Raw genomic sequence first — 12,664 nt, 5'->3', positions numbered from 1 at the left:
TGAAGTTGACTGTTTCTCGATTTCGCGATGTGATCCTGGGATTTCGCGATGCTCAAGCTTGGGACTATATTACTCTCCTCCTACATGTCCCACATACAAAAAGGGCGAGGTTATTCTCGTAAAAGAGACTATAGTCCTGATGACGAACCTATAGACGATACCTCTGTGATCAATTCTGAGTATCCACAGCCGAACAATGCCCCGGTTATTACCCCAGAGCACCAATCTGAACAAGCAAGTACCTCCATCGCAAGACAAGACAATGTCGGTGAGCAGCCTACGACTCAGGAATATAAGGGTTTAGGTAAAGAAAGTGAAGCTGTGACTTCTGTCTCCAACGATAATGGGCCAGACATTGACCATTTGCGTAAGAAATCTAGAAGAAACTACATACACAGCAAATTTGAAACCGCCCTAGATGATCTTCGAAAAGATGTGGCTCTTCTTGAACTGCGGGAAAATCGCCTGGCCACGGAAACGAAGGCTTTGAACGAGAAAAAAAGAATCTTGGATCTTATGGTATCGAAGGAAGAACAACCGGATGCTGAGTTTGAAATTCCAGATGAGTATTTCACAAGTGGCGGAGCAATCGATCAAAAACGGAAAAGGGAGCTACTCAAAAGCAAGTACGTGGAGGTTTCTGAAAAGGAGGAGAAAAAAAAACGATTTGAAAATCAATGGGAATTAGATCAACTAAAAGCCCAGACTATAGTTTCGTCTAATCCAGATGAAATACAGCTTCCAACACAGCCGACATATGACTTTGTGTTTGACGAGTCGCAGTTTGTGGACTTTTCAGAGTCTGAACCTACATCCCACGAACCAGTAGAGCCGACTGACATTCCTAAAGTGTCTCATGAGATTGAAGAGGTGAGAAAATCCCTACCAGTGTATCAGCTACGCCAATCGTTTCTAGATACTATAGAGAAAAACCAGGTTTTAATCGTCGTTGGTGAAACAGGATCGGGAAAAACTACGCAGCTTCCTCAGTATCTATATGAAGCTGGATATACAAAAGCACCAAATTCAGACATTCCATTGAAAATTGGGTGCACACAGCCCAGAAGAGTCGCTGCAACCTCTGTGGCCACTAGAGTAGCAGAAGAAGTTGGTTGTGTTTTGGGAGAAGAAGTTGGTTACTGCATTCGTTTCGATGATACAACATCACAGAAAACAGCCATCAAATATGTCACAGATGGTATGCTTCTACGAGAGTTTATGGCGGACCCATTACTATCAACTTACAGTGCGCTAATGATTGATGAGGCTCATGAACGGACAGTCTCGACAGAAATCGTGTTGACGTTACTCAAAGACATCATCAAAGAAAGGAAAGACCTCAAGCTCATTGTTGCTTCTGCCACCATAAATGCTACAAAATTTTCAGAGTATTTTGACGGTGCTCCAATTTTCAATATTCCAGGAAGAAGATTTCCAGTCGATATCTGCTATACGAAAAGCCCTGAGGCGAACTACATCCAGGCGGCCATAACAACTGTATTTCAGATTCATCTCAAAGAAGAGATTCCAGGAGACATATTGGTTTTTCTCACAGGACAGGAAGAAATCGAAACCATGGAGGAAGCATTGAATGATGCTTGTCAAAAGCTAGGGGATCTGATTAAAAAAATGATTGTGGCTCCTATATATGCAAACATGCCACCAAAGCTACAAAAACGAATCTTTGAACCCACTCCTCATGACGCAAGAAAAGTTATTCTTGCAACTAATATTGCCGAAACTTCCATCACGATCGATGGCGTGCGATATGTTGTTGACCCTGGTTACGTTAAAGAAAATGTTTACAATCCTTCAACAGGTATGGACAGCTTGGTTGTTGTACCATGTTCAAGAGCCTCTGCAGATCAGAGAGCTGGAAGAGCTGGTCGTGTTGGTCCTGGAAAATGCTATAGGCTCTATACGAAATGGTCATTTTACAATGAGCTACAAGCCAACCCGACTCCAGAGATTTTACGAGTCAATTTGAGCACCATTGTCCTATTACTATTATCTATGGGCATCACAGACTTGGTGCATTTTGACTTCATGGACCCACCGAACTCACAAACTTTGATCAAATCGTTAGAACTTTTGTATGCATTGGGGGCTTTGAACTCTAAAGGTGAACTAACAAAAACTGGAAGACGAATTGCAGAGTTCCCAATGGATCCTATGTTCGGTAAGTGTTTACTTAGCAGTGATGAATTTGGAGTTACAGCCGAGATTCTTTCAATAATGGCAATGCTATCAGAATCTGGTAGTTTGTTCTTCAGGCCAAAAGATAAGAAAGAACAAGCTGATAAGAAGAAGGAAACTTTCGCACATGATCTCGGAGACCATTTTGTATTGTTGAATATATGGGAACAATGGTCTGAGTCTGGTTTCTCTAACATTTGGTGTGAAGATAACTTTCTTCAATACAAAACACTTCGAAGAGTCAAAGATGTTCGCACCCAGCTCGAAAATCTATGCCGCAAAATTGGGCTTGATGTTGAGCAACGGGAAGATATAGAAGAGCAAGATGTGAAAATCCAAAAAACTCTTTTGAGTGGGTTTTTTCCTAATGTTGCTAGACTCTCCAAGCTAGGAACAAACTATGTGCTGCTCAAAAAGAACCAAAGTGTATTTATTCACCCGTCATCCAGTTTATTTCCCGTCAAACCACCACCAAAGATAATCTTGTACCACGAGTTGGTCTTGACAAGTAAAGAATACATGAGAAATTGCATGATTGTTGAAGAAAAATGGATCCAAGAAATCGCCAAACACTATTATCAGAAAGAGATCAAGAACATCTCTGGTAGGCATTAGTCATCAGCCAACATCCTTCGGTCTCTTGGATTTCCAATCTGCTTACGCTTCGAGAACTTTTCATTTGCAATTTGTCTCCCCCATCGCCTCAAAAGCTTCGAATAAAAGAGACCACATGCGTTGCATAATGTACGATTTCCACTCGGTCCACTTCTCCATTCTGGTGTTTTTGTGAATCCACATTGAGAGCAGCTTAGGTTACTCTTGGCGCTTAGTCCCTTGTTTAAATGGTGTGGAAACCGTGTAAGCAGCTGCTCATCAATGTTTTGTGGTCCCGTCGGTTTGACAGTAAAAGACAATATTCCATGGTCATCTCTTTCTCCCTGTGTTGACGACTTTGGTGGCACTGCTTTCAACTTGCTGTGTAATTTTCTAACTTTTCCGGCGGACAGAGGGTCGTTCGTTTTTTCCTCTGAAGATTTTTTTATGCCAACAGGTGAATTTTTAGATGTAATATATTCTGACTGACATCGTATCATTCTAGCGGGTGATGTTTCAGGTGTGATGTATTCCGATTGGCTCTTTTCCATGTTTACAGGAGATGGTGTTGCTAGTACTCTATGTTCTGGTTGAGGAGTTTTCATTCCACTGGAATTCATCATTGAATATTTTGGGGCCCAATCGGCTTCCGGACGGGTCTCTAAATTGCGGTTTAAAACTATGCTGGGAGTGGGAGTAATATTTGGAGGTTTACTCAAGGACACCATGGTTCTTGGCATGCTATCATGGAACTTCTGCGGCTCGTATCTTGATTGAAGATGAAGGAAAGGACGGTCAGGAGCCTGAGTTATGCCTGACCACATTGGACTTTTGAGAGTCAGGGAGTTAATAACGGTGGGAGTCCATAATACAATTTGGGTCTGAGGTTTATTCATACAGCTGTTGATGAGTTCAGGAAATGAAGGAAGAATGGCCTTCCGATTTTGGACTGAAGAATCAGGAACCATCTTCAATTATCTTGACTCTTGCGTTATAGAAGTTTGAGTATTCTCTCAACATGAAGCACTTTCCGCAATTCGAAACTAAAGACGAATTTATAACTTTGGAAATTACTATAACTAATAGGCAAATATGCAATTGGGTGCAAATCATGTTCTTTGTACATGGCTGGTTCAAGCATCTCAATGCATCGTAAGGAAAGTCGACGCAAGATATTAAGCTACATGGAAGTCCACCCAAGTCTAGAATTTCCCCATTGAAAGGTTCCTTCTATTGTCCGAAGTTTATTTTGACTTTCATATGCATGGGTGCTTCCAGCATCACATTTTTTACCTTCGAAACAAAGAACAGATACAATGGCAATTACGATACTTCAAGTAGTATTACTCTTCCGCGTTCGGCTAAGTATCTCGGATCGCTCGTATGCATTCTTTGCATTTGGTTCTAGAAGAACAACCTTACCAGCTGTCAAGGCTATAATTACTAAGTGCAGTTCTTATCTATAATATCTCTCCGGCCCTGGTTTGTAGTTTTTATCGCGCATCGCGACCAATTTACAAAATTGCAAATCCCCACACAACAATAGAGTTGAGAGAAACGGGGGAAAGCAATCTTGGAATGAACAATGGGATGCCGTGTAGCCCAATAATTTTGTTGTAGATCATAGCTTGTTAATTTACAATGCCCTTCCTTTCTCCGATTGGCTAGTTTCTCTTCCCCGTACTCGCCCCAGATCGCTTTGGGAAATGATGCGCGTATCTTTTTCCAACTGGTCAACTCCCGAGGTTCCCGATACTTGTATCGAATTCAGGATGGAAAAGAACAATCCTCTCCTTCCTTTTGCATTCTCAACTTCCTATGCGGATGAGAAAATCCCTTTGAACACAACTCCACGGGAGAGACATGTGATTGATGAAAATGCAAGCAGTATGTATCACACGAGGACTTCTGCCAAAACGATGAGCGTCAACCGCCCTGCTCTCCATTTTGCTCCTGCCTTGAAGAGAAAACAGGGCGAGTCTTTCAACGAAAAAGATGATATCAAAAGAATAGAGTTTGACAACGATTTTTTCCACCACCCTGGCCCCTCCACACTACAAGATTCTGATCCTGAGACCGGTAACGAAAATCAGGACTTTGTTGCTGAAACTCTTCCTAGCAGTCCTCCGGTTCTTCCCCAGATGTCGGAATATGATCAAACTGTTTCCACTTACACAATCCCCGACTCGCCTATAGATCCCGATTGCACTTTCAGAGATTTAAACACATCTCCAGTGAAGCCTGAACGCCCGCGGCTACAAACTAGCAACCAAAGTTCCGAGGCGGATTTTGGAATCGACCAGTTCAACAGATTCAAAACCCTGAGCTATATCCAATGTCCATCCACAGATATGGACCCTGAGGATTATCAGTCAAATTATGAGAAAAAACAGAACGCGACTGCTCGAGAGATCATTCTACAGGCTTTCGACGATGTATCTCTTTCTGTGAGTTTGGTGGGCATGGATTTGACAGAGATTCCAGATGAAGTCAAAGACTTGAATTCTCTAGTCAAGTTTGACGAACATAGCATGCCATCACTGTATCAACTATATTTGACCAACAATAGGTTGAGATCGCTTAACCCTGCCTTATTCAAGTTCGAGAAACTCAATGTTTTGAGTCTACGTCTAAACAAGTTGCGAAACATTCCGAGCGCTATCGGACAGCTCGTAAATTTGGTTGATTTGAATATTAGTATCAATCAACTAAAATGGTTGCCGGCCCAGATACTCGAACTTCCCAATTTAATCACTTTCAGTGCTGGCCCCAATCCTTTCATTTCAGTAGATGAAGATACCATTGAGGTCAGAGGGGATGCCGCAGAAGTTTATCCCAGAATCTACATGCTTGGACATAAGCTCAACCATGTCTCTCGCATAAAATACTTTCAGCCTGCAAAGTATGTTCCATCTTTGAAGACTCTATGCTTAAATACCATTGCCCGCTATGATGTCACATACAGAGAGACAAGAACATGGAAGAAATCCACTCCTCGTATTCTCCATACTGCGATAGCCGCTGCTGTGCACAAGGGAAAATATGAGGAAAAGTGCAATGAATGCGATACGATAGTGGTTGAACCGTACGCACATGTATTTGAGTGGTGGGATGTTCTTGGTAACAAAAACATACCTTTTAAGCGAGAGTTTTGTTCCGGCCAATGTGTAACCAAGTACAAAAGTCGAACCAAAGCTCTTTCATTGTCGCGATAGATGACACAACCAGCATATATTCAGATAAATAAATAATGATATCCATCACTCTACCAATTTTTTTACATAGTTTGAAGGAAACATACCCGATTTTCCATTCAATTCACCTTTCCACCATTCGCCTTTTTTTTCGATGACTTTCACCACGTCGCCCTTTTTAAAGGAAAGATCATTAACTTCTTGAGCCGTAAACTTGAAGGCTGCCCTATAGTAACCTAAAGATGTAACTGGGTGTATGATTGTGTTCGTAGCATTCTTTTCACCACAAGGTGAAGCTTCTGTAGATGCTACCAACGTAACCTTAGGTTGCTCAAAGAAATTGTTTTCATTGAACTCCTCTACCAACTTTTCTCCAAACTCTTTTATGGAGGGTTCAATAATGTCAGTCGCAAATTCATCTTGCAACAAACGTAAATCGCTATCGATTTGGTTCGCAACATTGATCTGGGTGTAGAATATGAAAGTGAGAGCTTCCTTCATGAAACTTTTGGCAAAATAAATAAAACAAGGTAATTCTTTTTTCAACGCCATATTGTGTTTTTCATACTCTAATTTAGAGAGCTCCATTTTGCGTTCGGTTGCAAAGTATTGCTGACTTTGCTTCATGGTCATATTACCAGCGGCTTTACTTATGGACATGGTATCGAACTTGTCGTAGATTTTGTCATAGTCAACTAAAGCAATGTCTCGTTTCCTAATTTCCCCGCGGAGTACCAGGATATGAGCTAACAATATTTTCACTCTTTCGGCCAATACAACGGGAACTGTGTTAAATATTTCATCAATGGACAAGCGAAGACTCTCAATGACCTTTTCATAATGTACGGTACGTTCCAAAATATGCTTCTGAGACTCTGTGTCATCATCTACCTCGAAGATGCTCTTGACATTACTGACTATTCTTTCCATGTGAATAAGCCACGCATTCACAGAATCTTGGTACGATGACATGATTTTTAGCACTTTCTTTCCATGTGACTCAATTGCGTTCAATTGCAAGAGGAGCTCTTCAAATTCTTCGTCAACTGTGCTAGTAGCTAAACGCATAGCTTGGCGCAAGAATTGCGGTGCCCTTTTCAATCCCTCATAACTGATTCCTACTTTGTAGCTGCTCTCCAGAGGTGGAGTTACAAATTTTGAAAGAAACCTTTTGATACCTTCTCTGTTTGTCATTTGCAATCTAATGGTTGACTCGAATTTTACTAATCCACAAAAACGCGAATCTTCATGGATGACCATGACGCGAACCTGGCCAAGCTGAGATGCGTTCAGGTTTTGGAGATGATCCTCTGCTACTTTCCTTTGTGTCTAACACCATTTCCAACTTGCTGTCGAAATATTGCAAGGAAGATAGCTCTTTCAAAAGTTCTGCTCTCACCGACAAATCTAAATTTGACTCGTTCAATTCACTTTTAAGTCTTGTAGACCTCTCCAAAAAGACATTGTCCAAACTGTTTATGAAGCGCTCTCCAAATTGCTTGTCTGTAGGGATATTCATGTTTACTTTCTTCAGAAGAATGCGGACCGTCTTTAAATTTTCAATAATTTTTTGAAAATAGGCTTCGTTTTTCTCACCATCAGTAACACAAGTAGGTGGATTCACTAAAAGTAACGCTGCATAGTATAACATGATATGAATGTGTACTGGGACATACTTCAATTCCGAGAGAATATCATTGTCATCCAAAACAAGATTGAGCACTGTTTGAGCAGCGTTTACTGCGATGTTAAGTCCAAGGAGCGTCTCATCTTGCGACACTAGTTCTTTGTTAGAGATAAACTCATCCTCATCGTCTTCATCTTCATCGTCAGAATCTTGTCTTGCCCCATGATCAATAGCCGGAGATTTTTGCTTCTCCAGTACCTGACTGTAGTTTTCCCATCTAGGGAAGACAACATCTTCGCTTCCAGTATCCATTTGTAAGTGCCTGACAATTGAACTGTTTATGTGCATTTTGGCAAAGTTGTAATAAATCAATGTAGACTTAGACAGCCATACAGATCCGCAGTTCATGGGTGCAAGAAGAACTGTCCACGAAACCATCCATTTATCTAGTTCAAGATTTGATTTCGAAGGGATTCCGAAAGCGCTAGGAGCAATAAGCTCCCATGCATTACCCTTGAATGCTTCATTAAGTGCCTGGTTATACTCCACTTGGGAGACAAGCCGTAGATCTGTAAAGCTAGGTGCCTTGCTTTCATCAGAAGATTTAGAGTTCTTCAGCTCCTTTTGATCTGTCTGACGACTCTTAGATACCTCTGGTTGATCTATCGCCTGCGTAGGACTAGATTTGATCAGCAGAGTTCTAGACAATAGGACCAGCCTACTATTCTTGAAAGATTCATCATTTCCATCCAACAAATACTGTCTGTTAAGGGTCATACTCTGTTGGCCATCTAGAATGTACAACAAATACCACAATTTGAGTTTATCTTTTTCCGAGAGGGAGCTTTGTGTTTTCGATGCTGAGGGATGATTGAATTGAAACTCTTTCGCTAGTTGCAATGCTAAACCTGTGAATCTTTGGGAATCGGAGAGCCAAAAACTGCAAAGAACTAGTGCCACTATCGCATTGAAACCTTCTTCTTCTGTGCGAGGTCTTCCCTTGAATAGCAATTTAGCGCATAGATCATGCAAATGTTTCTGTAATGCATCTCTTTTCGAGGAGATCACAGGGTCTGGATAGTGCATGGATGCAATGGTGCAAATAGCGCATATAAGTATCGGAGAGATTTCCCAAATGACATCAACAGAAAACTGCTTTATTTCAAAACCAAATAACTGTTGCGAAATGTTTGTGTCGAAATAGGAGAAGAGAGCTTTGGCTTCTTCAAGGGAAATGACATTCTCGCGGAAATCATCATCACCATACTTTGTTTTCTTCGGTGGAGACGCAGATGTTGACTCAGAGTAAGAACGCTTCGACCCTATAAGTGGAGTTGGGACACGAGAGGATAACTCGATGTGCTGCTGTCTAAAATATTCGTTTTCCGCTGCGTATCTGTTCTTAAGTTCCATTTCATGACCTAATGCTCGCTGATTTTCACGAAGAGCTTGTAGAAGATGATCGAATTTAGAATCAAAGGAGTTCAATTTGTTTTCCATAGTAGCTTTCCATTCCGCGTCAGCCTGACTAACACTCAAAGAGTTTTTTTGATGCAAATGGGGATTCTGACGAGAATCGTGTATTTCGAGGCGGTTTTGGTCTGCGATGGAGTTATTCTTCACTTTCTGTGATGGATAGAAATAGGACAGACGACCATTTTGTGGCCCCACGAGACGGTTAGGGGTCGATGCAACTTCTGCTTTCAGAATATTAACGAGTGACGGGTTCAGTGGAGACTGGTGAAGGGGAGCCAGATGATTTGCGATCAGTTTAGCTTCGGGCTGTACTGGGATGGCTTGTGGGTAGTAAAGAACTGGATTTGCTTGAGGCGGCACGGACCCACCTTGTTGGGAAAGGAAATTCGACGGAAGAATATCGGGTCCCGGATACTTGTTTTGTCTTTGCACATCAAGCAGTGGAAGTTTGAGCGATGGAAGCTTCGGCACAAAATGGCAAGAGCTTGAGAGGCCCGAATTGACGCAACGAGTGCAAGGCAAACTCTCCACGTACTCGCATTTAACCTTGGAGCGTTTGCAATTGCTACAAGGTTTTGTACGTTTTTCTCTGGCCATGTGTGGTGAAAAGAAGGGACGCCAATTGGAAAGGTTAGCGATGGAGTATACAGGCACACATCAACACTCGAGTAAGAGTGAACATGAGACCGAAAAAAATGAAGGGCCAACTTTTACATGTAGAGGAAGCTAGAAAATGAATAAACAGTAAGGCAACAAATGGGCACAATGAGATCGAGTTAAGGAAGATGAGCTACTCAGTGTTGAAGAAACTGGGTGAATGAGAAAGTTAGTGAACTAAATTCATTGAAAGAAAAAGACATTGAGTTGTTGAGACCTTTCAGTCACAAAAAAACGTAAGACAAGGTAAGCGAAGCAGAGATGCCTTGTTTTATTCAAGAGAGAAATTAGGCTGATGCTCAGTCTTCGCACAAATCTCGAAAATCGGCTTAGGAAAGTTCGAAATCAATTCGTGTGAAGGGAACCGCTTGAATCGAGACATGCTATGGGATTGATTTGAAATCGATGTAATCTTCAGGAGAGCATGTAAATTCTCGTCAAATAACTCTTCTGATTGGCCCAGCAGCAAGAACTAAAAGTTTTCATGGACTACCTGTGAATGCTTTTCCAGATTAAAGCCCCGTCAGAATGACTTTCCGTATCACAATCCCTGTATTAATCAATTCTCCATTTTGAAACCCATTGATTGTTCTTCCATATGTCTTTATTATCACATGAGTATATACAGACAGGTTACCCGCACCCGTGCCCCACAATCACCATAGTTGTTAAAAGCAAACAACCCATAAATCACAATTGAGTATAATGTCAATGAAATCGAGGATCAAGAACTTTTTCGGGGCTTCGAGGCAGTATGTGGTTGTTGGGGCATCGCAAAACCCATCCAAATTTGGATTTCGAATCTTGTCGTGGTATGTTAGCCACGAACTTCCAGTAGTACCAATAAACCCCAAGGAAAAGGAGATTTTGGGCCAAGCAGTAGCCCCCAATATCACCACCGTGCTAGATGCATTACATTCAAGGAAAGAGTTGGCACATCATGATCTTTCACAGAAGGATGGGCTCAGTATTTCGTTTTTGACTCCGCCAGCAGTGACAGTTCGAACCTTGGACGAAATATCGCAATTCGACAATTATGAATCGCTCATCAAGGGCCTTTGGTTCCAGCCCGGGAGCTATGATCAGCTGGTGCTTGACAAAGTTGCCGAAATCGGGCTTGACAAAAGGGCCATCCACGAAGACGAGTGTATTCTTGTCAGAGGCGAAGAAGGAATGTATAGTGCCAACCTCTAAGAACACAAGCACAGCCAGCCAAGCGGCGAAACAGTTTTGTTTGTAATGCAGAATAAAGTAGTGTTAGTCCATCATTTTCTTGATGTAATGGCTCCAAGACTCGTCTTCGCCTGTCCTTGCGCCTTGCGCATTTGCAAGTACCTCCATCTTGTATGGGAACGGAGCCACGTCTAACGTCATGATAGGTGGAATGTGGTCCTTGTGACGATCAACATAGGAGGTGATTTGCTCGAGACACTGCTCAAAGCTCGCCAAGGAGGGCCGAAGGAAAGCCTTTGTATTATCGGTCAAAGAGGCAAGATGTTCAGGGCTGGCCAACGGCGCACACTGGACAAAAATGCGCCAGGTTTCCCATGGGACCAGATCGTTTCGCCCGTCGGTAATCTGGCCGAACCAGCCCGATTTCTTTTTCGCTTTTGCCTGGTTTTCATCAAGAAACTGCACTAGCAAAACGCCCTCCAGTGGCGCAGATTGGTGGCCCAAGTGTTTCTTGATAAGATGGTCAATATTTTGGTCGATTGTGGCATCTAGCTCGGGCTGGTCTGCCACCATCGGATACGTGATATCCAAGAATTCATGCGTTGTAGGCGTTATGGGGCCAAAAAGTCGGTGGAAAAAGATTGTCCACACAATGCCTGGAAGAAGTTAGTAAATATTCGAACACGTACACCTTTTCAAGACACTCTGACATACCTTTCAATGACTCCCGAACAACAGACCGATGTGCGGTAAGATGTAAATCGAATTCCATCGCCTACAGTTGAGAAAGAAGTAGTTGCGCAGATTCGCGCGACTATCAGTGACTTCTATACTAGACTCGGGATGACTCAAGAGGTATGTCGGTTCCAATGATAAGACATTGGCAGCTTCTGATGATGCTTCAGAGGTATATACAGAGGTTACATATAACTTCGATATCTATCACGGCGTAGTGTTGCGTTTATTTTTTTGAATGGTCGTATGTCTCGTAAATATGTTGTCCTTTTGCAAACTCCGCCATAGCCTTGGCTACTTTAGGCATCGTCTTTTCTGCTAGTGTTTCAAGTTCCACCGGTGAGAACTTGGCCAAAACGAAGTCCAGAACCAGGGTTTTTTGGGGCGGCTTGCCGATACCTATCGCGAGCTTGATGTAATTGGAACCTATGGCCTGGTCTATAGAGCGCAAGCCGTTATGGCCTCTGGCGCTGGTGTTTCTGCGGCGGATCTGGATCTTACCCAAAGGCACTTGTAGCTCGTCGTGCAAAACCACCATTGCTGGCCGAGAATTCAAATTCTGCTGGTGGTATTTCTGCCATAGTTTGGAAACTGGAGTTCCGCTGAGATTCATATACGACGAGACTGTTTTTGCCAAGAGCACATTGCTGAGCTCCGCCGTTTGAGACTTGCTGTAAACAAACAGAGAATTCAACGCCATTGGCTTGAAAGATCCGAAGTTGGTCCAGTACTCTTCTATCATCTTATCTAGTATATAATGGCCCACACTATGCCGAGTACCATTATATGTTGGAGTAGGATTCCCAATTCCAACAACAAGTACACTCAGCGTACTCTTAGAAGAGAAAAATCGGCTGCAACGCTGCCACAGACTTCTATTATGAAGGTAAGGGAATCTCTGAAGGAAAGACATCAAAGTCTGTACTACTCAATTCGCGCTACATGTGCATTCTCTTGTACGTATACCAGAGCAAAAAGGAACATAAAACTCCGAAAGATTTAATTAAGATAT

General features: G+C 42.4%; 7 protein-coding genes across 7 annotated transcripts; 3 read left to right on the top strand and 4 right to left on the bottom strand. All coding sequences in view use genetic code 12, as the record gives it.

The window, feature by feature from the left end:
• Positions 1-48: 48 nt before the first annotated feature.
• Positions 49-2,811, top strand: FOB63_000673 (DEAH-box RNA-dependent ATPase; the record flags this gene model as incomplete). Its single annotated transcript, XM_002619516.2, has 1 exon — positions 49-2,811. One exon carries the CDS (start codon positions 49-51, stop codon positions 2,809-2,811), a length of 2,763 nt encoding a protein of 920 aa, XP_002619562.2.
• A 1,751-nt stretch (positions 2,812-4,562) lies between these two features.
• FOB63_000672 (leucine-rich repeat domain-containing protein) lies at positions 4,563-6,005 on the top strand (the record flags this gene model as incomplete). Its single annotated transcript, XM_002619515.2, has 1 exon — positions 4,563-6,005. One exon carries the CDS (start codon positions 4,563-4,565, stop codon positions 6,003-6,005), a length of 1,443 nt encoding a protein of 480 aa, XP_002619561.2.
• Positions 6,006-6,050: 45 nt separating this feature from the next.
• FOB63_000671 (uncharacterized protein) lies at positions 6,051-7,178 on the bottom strand (the record flags this gene model as incomplete). Its single annotated transcript, XM_066102490.1, has 1 exon — positions 6,051-7,178. The coding sequence occupies one exon, from the start codon at positions 7,176-7,178 to the stop codon at positions 6,051-6,053; it is 1,128 nt and encodes a 375-aa protein (XP_065958554.1).
• A 52-nt stretch (positions 7,179-7,230) lies between these two features.
• ZCF30 (Zcf30p) lies at positions 7,231-9,684 on the bottom strand (the record flags this gene model as incomplete). Its single annotated transcript, XM_002619514.2, has 1 exon — positions 7,231-9,684. One exon carries the CDS (start codon positions 9,682-9,684, stop codon positions 7,231-7,233), a length of 2,454 nt encoding a protein of 817 aa, XP_002619560.2.
• A 765-nt stretch (positions 9,685-10,449) lies between these two features.
• Positions 10,450-10,938, top strand: FOB63_000669 (uncharacterized protein; the record flags this gene model as incomplete). Its single annotated transcript, XM_002619513.2, has 1 exon — positions 10,450-10,938. The coding sequence occupies one exon, from the start codon at positions 10,450-10,452 to the stop codon at positions 10,936-10,938; it is 489 nt and encodes a 162-aa protein (XP_002619559.1).
• A 63-nt stretch (positions 10,939-11,001) lies between these two features.
• On the bottom strand, positions 11,002-11,490 carry FOB63_000668 (uncharacterized protein; the record flags this gene model as incomplete). Its single annotated transcript, XM_002619512.1, has 1 exon — positions 11,002-11,490. The coding sequence occupies one exon, from the start codon at positions 11,488-11,490 to the stop codon at positions 11,002-11,004; it is 489 nt and encodes a 162-aa protein (XP_002619558.1).
• Positions 11,491-11,878: 388 nt separating this feature from the next.
• Positions 11,879-12,565, bottom strand: FOB63_000667 (aminoacyl-tRNA hydrolase; the record flags this gene model as incomplete). The annotated part of the gene is made up of 1 exon (XM_002619511.2): positions 11,879-12,565. One exon carries the CDS (start codon positions 12,563-12,565, stop codon positions 11,879-11,881), a length of 687 nt encoding a protein of 228 aa, XP_002619557.2.
• Between the last annotated feature and the right edge of the window lie 99 nt (positions 12,566-12,664).

The sequence above is a fragment of the Clavispora lusitaniae genome (genome assembly GCF_014636115.1).
Source record: "Clavispora lusitaniae strain FDAARGOS_655 chromosome Unknown tig00000003_pilon, whole genome shotgun sequence".
NCBI lineage: Eukaryota > Fungi > Ascomycota > Pichiomycetes > Serinales > Metschnikowiaceae > Clavispora > Clavispora lusitaniae.
This window is presented reverse-complemented; position numbering and strand designations above follow the sequence as displayed.